The sequence below is a fragment of the Corella eumyota genome, chromosome 4, assembly GCF_963082875.1.
Source record: "Corella eumyota chromosome 4, kaCorEumy4.1, whole genome shotgun sequence".
Taxonomy (NCBI): Eukaryota; Metazoa; Chordata; class Ascidiacea; order Phlebobranchia; family Corellidae; genus Corella; species Corella eumyota.
Window position 1 is genome coordinate 2,665,967 of NC_137493.1, and position 13,074 is coordinate 2,679,040.

General features: G+C 32.6%; 1 protein-coding gene across 1 annotated transcript; it reads left to right on the top strand.

Moving 5' to 3' along the window:
* The first annotated feature begins 4,375 nt into the window (after positions 1 to 4,375).
* LOC145750687 (protocadherin beta-14-like) lies at positions 4,376 to 13,074 on the top strand. The gene is made up of 18 exons (XM_082566775.1): positions 4,376 to 4,486; positions 6,733 to 6,875; positions 7,075 to 7,292; positions 7,506 to 7,677; positions 8,100 to 8,213; positions 8,386 to 8,519; positions 8,776 to 8,984; positions 9,351 to 9,496; positions 9,596 to 9,875; positions 9,968 to 10,145; positions 10,254 to 10,394; positions 10,471 to 10,836; positions 10,933 to 11,145; positions 11,261 to 11,400; positions 11,503 to 11,656; positions 11,750 to 11,864; positions 11,983 to 12,096; positions 12,359 to 13,074. The coding sequence occupies exons 2-18, from the start codon at positions 6,746 to 6,748 to the stop codon at positions 12,715 to 12,717; spliced, it is 3,183 nt and encodes a 1,060-aa protein (XP_082422901.1). The 5' UTR covers positions 4,376 to 4,486; positions 6,733 to 6,745; the 3' UTR covers positions 12,718 to 13,074.

Consider the following 13,074-nt stretch of genomic DNA (forward strand, 5'->3'; position numbering starts at 1 on the left):
AAATTTTGCTTTTTAATTAAGGCACGAATCATCTTTTTTTGGAATTCTTGCCTCGCTTAACGACGTGCCTAAAACGAAGTTTAATATTCCTTAAATTTTTATATGTAAATAGTATGCCTGTGCATTTTGCTATACAGCCATGAATATTAGTTAACTAATACAATTTAAACAATGTAGGTTCACGACACAAAATTAATATATTCTTGGTAAAAGACTAAATTTACGGTCAGTAACTTTTGTGGTTTTGAAATATTTTGTAACTTAATATATTTTTAATTAATCTTAACAAGTTGACATGTACAGAAAATGTCTTTAATTAAGTATTACGAATAAAATGCAAATATTCAATTTTAATTAACAAACCATTTAACCGTCCTGCAAAATCGCATTATCTAAAAAATTCACATGAACGTTTTTAAATTTAATTCTTTTGTTTAGTTTTAATCCAGGTATTCTGGTATGGAAAACATAGATAATTATTCTCACGACCAAACCACGTTTGTCACAATAAGATTATTTTTGTAAATTTAAAGAAAATTAATGCATTTAAAAACGTTGCGTTAAAATTCAATATAAAAAATTATTTTATTGAAGCCAAAGAAGTATGATAATTAAAATCCAACTTTTTTTTTTATATCACCTTAAGATGATAGGATTTTTATTTTTTGGGGGGGTAAGGATGTGCTATTATGACGTGTTTTGAGCTATCCGTAAACGCCAGGCTCAAGGGCGAATAGTGTGACGTTGGTGCGGCTCGAACCCCAAACCTTTCGGCTCGTAGTCCGACGCCATGACCGGTTCGCCACACTACCGGACTAAATCCAACTTTTTTTACTTTATGACTATTTTCAATTTTATGATCTTTAAATAGCGTTCTAATAAATAATTATATACAATTAATCGATATTTTATTAGGCAATAAATATGTTATTATGAATTTATTTTTAGTAAACGCTTTTATTATTATTCCGCACAAAAAAAGGCACACGAAAAGTAAAATAAAATTGTTATTAAATTAGAAACCTTAATTATTAAGTTAATTTAATAAGATTTTATTTAATGACCGTTTACAAAATAAAAATTGTTTAGCTAAATTTTAATTTTTTTAATTATAAAGAAATACATATACCACATATGCTTTATTCATAAAAAGGTGAGATTTAATTAGCGAGCTTGAACTTAATCTCAAAGCCGAGTCTTTATTTGCACACCGCTTCGTTTTGTTTGCTTACAAGTCCTAATTCGTTTGCGCTAATCGACGACTTCCATGCGAGTGAATGAAATTTGTACTTGGCATTGTTTTAGCTCAAATAGGTAAAGAATAAATAGGAAATCCTAACACAGTTTGACATATGTTTAATTAAAAGAAGAACACCTTAATGCAAATAATGCCATGCGGGCGAATACATCCTTTTTATAACGTAAATTTACCTTAAGAAAAAAGATTGAAATTTTAGTATATAAGTCACCATTTAATATTTCTATACCATCAAAATCGCATAGACTAAAAATCCTAACTAAGACATCAAATTCTAGAGCCTTGCAACTTTAGTTTATATTATAAATATTATTACATAGAATTGGGATGTTGTAGTGTACATTATAAACAATAAGATGCAGAGATAAAGTTGCGAACATGGAAATAAATTTGTAAAGGGTTGAGTAAAGTTTTAAAGTTAAATAAATTTCGTGCATAACTTAATATGAAGATAACTCGGGGTTACATGTCCTTACAAATTAAACCAGGTTGTTTATAAATATTTAATTTAATTTTAACGAGAATATTTTTAAGTCGCCAGTTTTATTTTAAACATTTAAAAAAAATAGTATCGCAAAATAATTTTGAATTCAAGAGAATTGAAAATAGACAAAAAAAACGTGTTAAATTTATAAAAATGTAAGACCATTCCTTGAAGCAGTATTGTATTTTAAGATTAATAGATTTAACTTTGTTTGTTTGTTTTATGGTTGATTTATTAACCTTAATTAATAACCCTATATTAAGTGCATTGATTTTCTATAAGTTGTTTAGCTTATTTAGTTAATTGTTATTATCGATATAAAATCTACATATCAGATGTAGTAATGTTAATGAGTGATTTAAAAATACAACTTATTAATCAAATATTAAAAACGTATTTATAAGGATTGTATTGTTTTGAAATTGTTTAAAGACTTTAACAAGCAGCCCTAAATAGATATCCTAAATATAAATTAAAAATTATGCAAATGGAAAAAGACACATAAAAAAAAACAGAAATAAAATTTAAATTTTTAGATTTTTTAAATGCAACAAAAAAGTGCTTTTCGTGAAAGAAAGGGAGAAGATAAATGAAGCGTAGCTTAACTTTTGGGCTGTTTGTAAGCTAATCTGTTAACCCAGAAAGTTAGAATTCTGTCGAAGGCATTAGTTAAAAATTTACAAGCCGAAAAAAGTTGATTTATATGGAGTAGGTATTTTAAGGAATGCTTATAAGGAAAACTAAAGTTATATTGTTTATTTAACTTGCAAGGGAGTTCTAGCAGACCTATTAAAATAACTAAAGATTAGATTTTATCAGGTTTTTAAACGCAGGGTTGAAAGCGCAAATTCCACAACGAAACGCAAAAATAGAAACAAGAAAATTTAAAAAAAATTTTTTGGGGCACAAAATTTTTCTTTTCTAAACTTGGTATTTTAAGTTAGATTAATCGCAGATTACTCGAAAAAATTTCTTGCTGTTTCTTTGTAATTCCCTGTTGGTTTAATTAATAAGCATTTAAAACTTAGCTGGACATTTAGTGGTTAATCTGATTTGTATGACTTAGTTATGGGTCGCATTCTAATTAAGAAACAACAGGAATTAATATTGTTTGCATTTTAAATTCTTTCGTAATTTACGCGCTTAGAAATAGGCGGAGCTTAGCATCCGGTCTTGCACCAATCGCATTATCGCAAACATTTGATTGGCATTTGAAGGCCAAAGCGTGCGAGGAAAGTCGGCAAGATTTTAAAAGTTTAGGTTTTAGTCTTGTACGGTTGGTTTAACTTTGCCATTTCAAATCAAAAAGTTTTAAGACGCTAAAATAATAGGACGCACGCGAATGTGTTTGTTTTCTGATTAGGTTGAAGGTTTTGTTTTTGGTAAGTCTGATTGAGTTTGTTAAACATTGTTCGCGTTTTAAGAACACAACGGTTTTTGAAAAAGTAAAATTCAGTTGGTTTTAAATAGTAAAAAGAATTGTAAAGCATGTCAAGTTTGAAACTTATATAGCAAAAAAAAAAATTCTTCGCATCTAGAGTATATATTCAAAACCGAAAATTAAAATATTCTTTTTATTAATTCGGTGTCAAACCGGCGTTATCATATACCGGTAACGTTTTCTTTGTATTTCGGCGAGGGGTGACACTTTTTATGCTTTTATAAAACGAAAAATTTATAAATAACATTGCGTAAAATACTTGTAAAAATTTTGGTCACACGCCAAATAGAAATAGAGGGTGTGACCGTCTGAGATTTAATATAAACAAAAACTTAATTTATTATTATGTTTATAAAACACTCAGTACAGATTATGTAGCGTTTTGGCGTAGACAAATAACAGTTAGTATATTTGTAAACAACTTCATTTAAACAAAAACTGTTTTTCTCAAAACATGAAAACACGGGATGTTTACTACGTTGAAAACGTTTGAATAGTTTAGTAGCAGTCATTACAGTTTAATGAGTTTTTAGAAACATTGTACAGCGAAATGTAAATGCTCCAGACGCATTGGAACGCTACAATAGTTTCGATTTTGATTCAAAAGTCGTAAAAGTTAAGTATTAGAGAGGTAATTAGGGACCAGACTGGCTATTATTTGTTTCTTTTCGTAAAAAAAGTCCCGGATACCGCTATAAGGTGTACTGTCTGGATCGTCGGTTTAATTTCAATGGATATTGGGTAAAAAGAAGACAGATTTAAAACCGACGTTTATAAGATTTAGTTTCACTTTCACATTATTAAAAAAACACGGAAAATTTTAGTTTTATAAAGTACTAGATCAATTGGCTTAGCACAGTACTGCCTGTTAGACTTAATTGGCTTAGAACGTCGATATATTTTACAGGAGGCTAAGCGTTAACTAGTATATTGATTTTTTTTGGCATTTTTGTAAGATTGATTAAAAACGTAAAGTAATTTGCTGATAAACATGTTTAAAAATTTAAATTCAGCATTTTTTGTTCTGCTTGACGAATTAAAAAAATAAAGATTGCGACATTTTAAAATAAAATTTAATCTGGGATTGATTTCTGTTTAATTGCAAAAATATTAAAAAACATTTTTGTAAAGGATCTTTTAATTTAAGAAGTCTAACAGGTGTTTCTATTTATTAATAAAACTTTATTTTGCAGAAAAAAAGTGATAAAAATAAATTTAAAAAGACTAAAAGTTCAACTTGAACTTAAAGAATATCATCAACGTTTAACAACAAGTAAAAAGGGAAATTTTGTAAATTATTAAGGTGAGTAAATTTAGAATTTTTTCTTTAATTTAATCACTACATTACATCATTTTTTAATTATTTAGAACTCTGATTGTAAAGTTAAAAGGGTCGACTTTGTATTATAAGTTAACAACTTGTTTTGCGTCATTTCTCTTCGTAGAAACTAATTTACGAAGCGCGTAAAATATAAATTATTCAGTTTGCAATTAATATCATGTTTTACTCAATTGATGTAAGTTTAGAAACTTGATCATTTTTTGAGTTAAAAATAAATTTGTTCCGAAGACAATTTGTGGTTTTGGATAAAGTTCAAAAATTAATTAAAAATTAAATTTTGTTGAGATCAAATTTCCAATATCATTTTGGGTAAGAGTTTTAAAAAAATTTAAACAAAATTTTAAAACGAGTTTCTGCTAGGAGTTTAAGATAATATGAACTTTATAACCGCGTTTCATAACCCCTAATACAATTGCGTAAATTCATAAATAATATATAACAATGCAGTACAACTACAACAACCTTGTTTATGCAAATTAGTTTAGGAAGTGCCCCAATTTCGAATCGACCGATGCATTTCGCGATAAGATTTCAATTAGGTTTTCGCGTAATTGAAAATTTCGTTTGTTAAATTAGTCATCTTGCAATGAAGCATATTGTCTAAACCGCTGTGCATATTTATATAGAAGTTATAAGAAATTTAGTGATTCTAAACAAGGTAAGGTTACAACGATTGATGTAAGGTAGACGTGTCGCGTTTTAAATCAACCGTATTGCTCTTAATTTGGGTGGTACGAAATAAGATGCCCTTATACGCGTTACTTCATAGATAACCTAGGTATACTGCCTTGCGTGAGTCACTTGGTATGTTTAACAATACTTAGTGTTTTCGTTTTGCCATAACTGGCCTGTGTGGTCTTATACAGCATCCGGATTTCAAGTCAAGACTGATCCTAAACATACAAATACAAACTTTATGCAGGATTTTTGACCACTTAAAATGCGAACTTCAATTAACCCTTTACGTTGTAAGTGCGCGTGTTATATCTTAAGCTAAATCGCGTCTAATTTTTACCGGCTTAGATTGGATTAGGTTATCTCTAGAGTCTACTTTAAATATACTGGACCCATTTTTGTAAGGGTGGTATAGAGGGTATAAAAGAAAAAAACGATAAGTTTTAATTGAGATTCAGTCTACTTGTAATCTTTTTTTATAGATAGGTTCATTTAAATTCAAAATCTTATTTGGCAAAAACCACGTTTCAGTTTGGCTTTTAATAATTTCACCAAGTTAATATCCAGTGTTAACTGACGACGTACGAGAAATGACGTCATCGTCACGGTTCTGACTTCTGGTTCAAAACACCTTTGGATTGCGTGCTAACGGCCAAGCCCAGATGCCTAATGTTACACAAAGATATCGGCTAAGAATGCGCCAACTCATAACACTTTTACATTTGCAAAATTGTTTCATGTTTGAAAGATAACACCGGGTTCGGAAAGGGTTTTAATAGGTTTCTCTACTACTAGTGTGTTATGATGTTCGTTTTGCTACATTTTACCGTCGTTGTCTGGAATTTGAAGCTGTTGTAACAGGGCGTTATTATTGGGCTGGGCTATTGTTAAATTAAATTGAAAAATGGGTTTGAAGGTTTGACCGGGGTCGCGATACTTTAAAGGTAAAAGTGAGAAGGCACCCCCCTTTAATAATAATTATTGCTCACTTTTTAAACCACATCTGCAAGCCTTGCAACAACATACAACCCGGTTATGTTTTGGTGTTCAACAGAACCTAGTCACTCGAATAAAACCAGACAATTATCGGGTTACCCGTTTGCTGAATCTCGTGTGGGAATTGCCACGGCGAAACGCTCGCCAGGTTATTGTAAATAGTCGCAGTTATTTTAAAGTCTCTTTGCACGCAAAGCGTTGTCTTTCTCCGACCTAATCCTCGCTTATCGAGCCTCTATGTTTTGTTCGATTGGTTGCGCATGGTTAGATGGTGAAGTGTTGCATTCAAACTCAGGGTTCCGATTCGCGTTGTCAACTCTAGAACTTGTAGAACAATACCGGGACAATGGCGCGAACCGAACTTAATAGATTAGCTTTCGTAAGCTAATCCCTTAACTTAGCTGCGTTATTTTGAATATGTTTAACTGAACCAAAACCAAGGCAATCTAATTAAGTGTTAACATTTCATCAACAACGTCATTAATACGGCCACAATTACGTCACAATAATCCTATTGTTACGCTTCTTTTGTTTAGAACCGATCCGACCATGTTGCCAAATCGGGCCTTTTACGCCTCGTTGATTTTGATATCATTGACGTCACGGTTTAAGATTACGTCATCGACGAGTACGGCGACAATCAAGCGAACAGTCCAACTCGAAGAGAACGAACCATCAGGTGAGATAGAAGGGTATGACAGATGGCTTTTGTTAGATAAGAATTAACCCCAATGACGTCACAGAGACTCTTTTATGATTTTCGCGCCACTTTTAATTGACTGAGAAGTCGGCGGTTTAAGCTCTTGGCTGCCAAAGAGTTTTTGTTTTTCCCTGATGTATGTCAACTTTCATTTGCTGATTGATGTTCTTTGATTTAGGATCCATCGTCGCCGATCTCTCTGACGTAGTCGACGTCACTTTGATGACGTCAGATGAAAAGATCTTCCAACTTTTAAACCAGAAGTTAGCCTCCTCCCCACAAGTGCGCCGCAAGTGGATGAAGTTGGACGAATTCTCGGGCGTCGTCACATTACGTCATAAACTCGATCGCGAAACTATTTGTGGGGCTTTGAAGAAATGCTCGATTGAATTGGAGGTAAATAAACGGGGTTAAAAATTTTAATCATTTTTCAAGTTTATTTGTAAATATGGGTTTTTAATTTAGACTAAAATTAAAAAAATTGGCCTTTTAAATGATTTGGATACGCTATTCCAACTATTTTAAAATAAATCCTTGTAAAAGGATAGATTAAATGTCACTTAAATGGTAAAATTTATTGTTTTCAATAATAAAACTATTTTTTATTAGATTTTTATTCGCCCCACGTCGCGCATGGTTAACCTCAACGTCATAATCGTTGACGTCAACGAACACCCGCCTAAATTTCCCGCCAAATATATCGTCGTCAATGTCAGCGAAGAAGCACCAGTTGGTGACGTCATTAGTTTGGACCATTTTTTAGCAAGAGATCAAGATATTGGTAAGAAATTTTGCAACAAAACTTGATTTTATCGAAGAAATATTAATGTAAATATTATTTTTAACCAAGTTTCAAACCTGGATTTTTGTTTTTTCTTTTTTGTTTTTAAATATTACATCTTGTTGCTAAAAATAAATTGCGTGCGTAAAGTTATTTTGCAGCTAAGCATAAACTAAACAACTGGTCTTACAAGCGTTAACACAAGTAGCATTTGTTGGCTTATGTTTGGATTAAACGCATTATTCCAAGTCACCTTTTAACCGTCTAAACGTTGTTTAAATGCCTATTGTTTTACTTCAAAGGGACAAAAAACAGTATAGGTTATGGGAAAACGTTGTTTTTAACACTTCATTTTCCGCTTGATTGAATCCGCATCATTTTCCAGTTATTGATTTTAATATTTTAATTTCTCACGCTAACAGGAAACAATTCGGATATCAGCTACACACTTAGTGCGAGTAATCACTTCAGTTTGGGCCAGTACCGAGACGAAACTGGGAGCCCGCATTTAAACATCGAAGTCAGACGAGCATTAGGTAAGAAGGGTAACTTGATTCGAAATTGATACGCCAGGTTGCACTGTGTTTTAATACAGCAGCGTGGGAACATCGCGTGTTTCTTTTAACTTAAACGTGGTTGCATACACTTGACTTCTATTTAGACCCCCAAAACCACAAACAAGTCATGTTTTTGCCTCGTTTTTTTTAGATTACGAACGAAAGTCGTTGTACAGTTTGACCTTAACAGCCAAAGATGCTGGAGTACCGTCTAAATCGAGTCACGTGACCCTCCAAATTCGAGTGCTGGACGAGAATGATAATGCTCCCGTATTTGAACAGCAGGTAAACACCAGGTGTTAGGCATGGGAAATTGTAAACCGTGATTAGTGGAGCGAATTAGGAAACTTAGGTTTTTTGCTATTGTCCCTAAACAGTAGCTGAGAAAAATTTTATTTAATGTGCACTTGGCATTAGGCTTAAATCACTGTAATCTTTTGTATACGCAACTAAATTAATGATTTAAATATTTTTAAGTTAATATTTTTGACGTAAGAAATATTGGTCACGTGACTTATGACTTTGCATTTTTAACCAATAGGAATACTCGGTCATGCTTCAAGAAAACATGCAGCCTGGTCACGTGATTGCGAGGGTACAAGCTTTTGATGCTGATTCCGGTTCGGACGGGATGGTTCGCTACTTTTTGTCGCCACAGAATAAATTGGCAGCAAAAAGTGCAGTGAGGATAAACGAAAATACCGGAGAAGTGACGTTGATGAAAATGTTAGATCGAGAAACATTTGTAAAGTAAGTATTGTTAAATTTCCTTAACATATCGGTCTAAACAGGTTCTATTTGATTTTAAGCATAACGTTTAAACGAATAAACAAGCAAAATATTTTAAGATTTTACCCAAACGTTTTAGGATTTTGCCTTTGATGATCATATTAACCTATTTTCATAACGTGAAGTTAACCCTTAGAGCCAAATTACAAAGCAAAATACTTCTTTTTTAATTTAATTATCGTTAAAACAAACTTTAAAGTTTAGTAGGTCAGGCGAAAACTTAATTTATTTTTAGCGTTTTGTGTAATACCGAAATAACTTGATTAACTTTCATCATTTTTGGCATTTTTCACACTTCAAGTTTAAAAAATCTTAATTTTTATCTAGGTTGATAGTTTTTATCGAAGCGAAGGATTTGGGGCGGGGCGAAACGAGATCAGCTCGAACCCGATTGGTTATTCACGTTGGTGACGTCAACGACAACGCACCAATCATATCTGTTAGTTTTATAGCAACGTCCCTAGATGATACAGGTTTGAAATAAATAAAAAATTAATATTCTTAAATTAAATAAAACTTTCAGGGGTAATTTAATGCAAAAATATTTTTTTTAAATTCGAATTTTTTTTTAGTTTACATCGAAGAAAATTCACCAAAAAATTCGATTATTGCCTACGTCAGCGCAAAAGACAAAGACCTCGGCCCAAACGGCGAAACATTTATTAGCGTAACCTCATACGTTACTGATGACGTCACTGCAAATGAAGAAAAAGTCTCCTTGACCCCCGATCTTTTAGATACTTTTATTATGACGCAAGACGGATTTTTGGGTTTGAACAGGGCTCTTGACCGAGAAGTAAAAGATCGTTACGTCGTAAAAGTTAAAGCTTGTGACCGTGGCGTCATCGAACAGTAAGTCATAACGCCTATTTAATGACGTCATTTAAACAATACTTGCGAATTTAGATTGGCGATAAAAATATTTAAACTTTTTTAACTTTTAGGTGCTCGTACAAAGATATCAACGTTGTGGTTCTCGATCAAAACGACCACACACCAGTTTTTAAGCAACCAGTTTACAATATCACCATTTCTGAGGACACACCAGTCGGCAGTAAACTTACAACGGTTCAGGCTGTAGATGGTGACGTCATCAACTCAGCAGGGTATATGGAAACACAGGTAAAAACCAAACATATTCTTTAAATAGATCAAAGCTGTGTAACGAACCATACATGGAGTTATATTAATCCCATCTTAACATATTTTAAACCTAACTTTTACTCTTAGGATAACGAGATTGTGTCGTCGAAATACGGGGAAATTAAATACAGTATAAATGGAGGTGATGGCTCGTTTTCTGTTAATCCCAAAACCGGGAAAATTACCCTGGTGCGTCCCCTTGACCGAGAACAAGCTGAGACACGAACGGTAAGCACACAAGATTTAAAAAAAGGCTAAAGTAAAAAAGGAATTTAAATTTAATTAAAATTTCTTTGATTTTTAGTTTTTTGTCACCGCCACTGATAGTGGTCGCAAAGTGGGGCGAAAGAGCACATGCGAGGTACACGTCACAATTAGTGACGTCAACGACAATACACCTTTGTTTACCAACCCAATTAAAGACGAGTCCACGATGTATGCAACAATCTTACGGGATGACGTCATAACTCGAATTCAGGCTGTTGATTATGACGTAGGATTAAACGCAAAACTTCGCTACTCGATCTTACTCGAGGATGGCATACGTCATCAACCTGGTCACGTGAACTCGACTATTTTCATGCTTGGGTCAACTTCAGGTGACCTCAGGTTGAACAAGAGTAACCCCAATCTTGCTAATTCACTCGGAGAACACGTCATAGTAGTCCAGGTATGACGTCACGATAAAAATTTACGTTTTACTGCCTTGTTAATTTTTTCTAATTGTATTCGTGACGTCATAATTAAAATTCGATTCTTTTCTTAGGTTAAAGATTCCGGGAATCCCCCAAAGAAAACCAAGCGCACAATCAACATCATAGTGAGTGATGACGTCAACGTACCCTCGCCAAAGTCCCCCGGAACTTTAATGACGTCATCTTTTCCATTAGTGATCGTGATTGTAGCTCTTGGATCAGGAATTTTTTTGTTGATAATCGTCGTTATCCTTGTGATTGTAAAATGCAAGAAAGAAAATAAGGTATTTTCCAAGTTTATGAAGTGTTTGGTAAAAATAAATGTTCAGTTTAAAATTTTCATGCAAAAATGGTGTAGTCCTAGTTGAGTTTCTAATTTTTTGTTTGTTTTCTTTACAGAAAGTTCGAACTTATACTTGTACCAAGAGACCTGACGAACTACGACTTAAAAACTCGTTAAATAACATCCGCGAGATGGAAACACAGAGAAGAGAGTCGAAAGATGGGAGCGTGGTTTGGAGTCAAACCTCATCAAAAAGGTAAATTTTAAGAAAGAGTTTTATTTAAATAAAAAGGGGTTAAAGTATATGGCTTAAATTACTAAATAAATGAACAAAAGTTTTAATTTAATGTGTTTTTAGATTAAATTCAATGACTTATGAATCGACAACTGATATGACAAACTTGTCGCGAAACGACACTGTGATGTCACACCAGTTTCAAGTCGATTCCAACTATGACGTCACTATCGAAGACAGCGAAAAAAGAAACGGAAATTCAAACATCAACAAATCGGTAACTTTTATTTATTATTTTAATTAACGTAATCACATTTTAAAAATATATTAAATTAGAAAATTAAAATTAAATATTTTTTTGTTAATTTAGAACACAACTGCTAATCGAAATGTCCCCTCAATACGAAATTTAAGCCACGATGGAGATAGTGGGCGAGGCGATAGCGATCCTGACGTCATTAGCGGTGACGTCACTTTTGACCAAGGTTAATTTTTCAACTTTCACATTTTTACGTAAAAATATATTTCGTAAATATAACATGTTTTTATGTTTTAGTTTTTCATTAGTAAGAATAGTTTTATATTTCTGTGTTTATTGTTTAGGTTACGCACGAGTTAAGCCCGAGTGGATGGGACGAAACAGATTGGGACCACATTGTAGTGGTCAGTGTTTAAAACTTGGACATAGCGACGATTGCTGGCCTATAAGTGAAACCGGTAAGTTGACGTTTAAAACCTTTTTTAAACTATTTTACTTCGTTATTTTGCATGTAAAATTGTCTACTATTGTCTACTATTTTTTAAAGTCATTGTCCTAAAAAAATTTAGGCTATTTAAAGCATTGTTAATTTTTTACAAGCAAAACGTTAAATTTAAAACACATTATAAGAAATATAAATTAGATAAATGTTAAACTTATGACATTGACACCATTTTGATTCAAAAAAACATCTTTTGAAATAAAATATTTTTCTTTCAGGCACAAACTATACAATAACATCAACTGATTCTAACCAACTAAGAAGTTTTAATGACAACATTTCACCGTTACGCTCTGACTATTCCGAACACTCTGGAACGTTGGAACCAATTCCAGAGCAACACGTCACACAAAATTACTGGCACAATCAAGCGCCACAATTGAGTCACAACCTCACCTCAATATACTCTAACGTGTTACCTGTGCCCTACATGACTTCAGCATGCAACGATTACTTAGAATCGACGCGGGGAGTAAGGGACGTTAACTTATTACCCAAGGACACCACCTCGCGGCGGATAAATTCAACCACCGACAGTACGACGACTGGTTACGTTACCGAACCCGAGTTGATTTAAATTTTTTACATTTTTTATTATATATAAAACAAATTGTTTTAAATTTGTAAAGATATTTTGACATCATAACATTGTTATTTACCTATTTGCCAACATGTTGCCAATGAAGTTTCCAGCATTCCATTTTCAAATTATTTTCCATTCCTTCTTATCAATATATTACAACCTTTTATGACAATTTTAGTAGCATTAAATTAAACTTCACAAAACACTTCTAAAGAAATATATCATGTATTAAATTTTTATTTAATTAAAGAATTTATGTTTTTGCTTTCCACTTCATTGTGAATTTTCCTACTATGGGCTTCTGTATTTTTCTGCAGTTTATGTTGTTTCTAGTGCACTGTGTCTTATCAT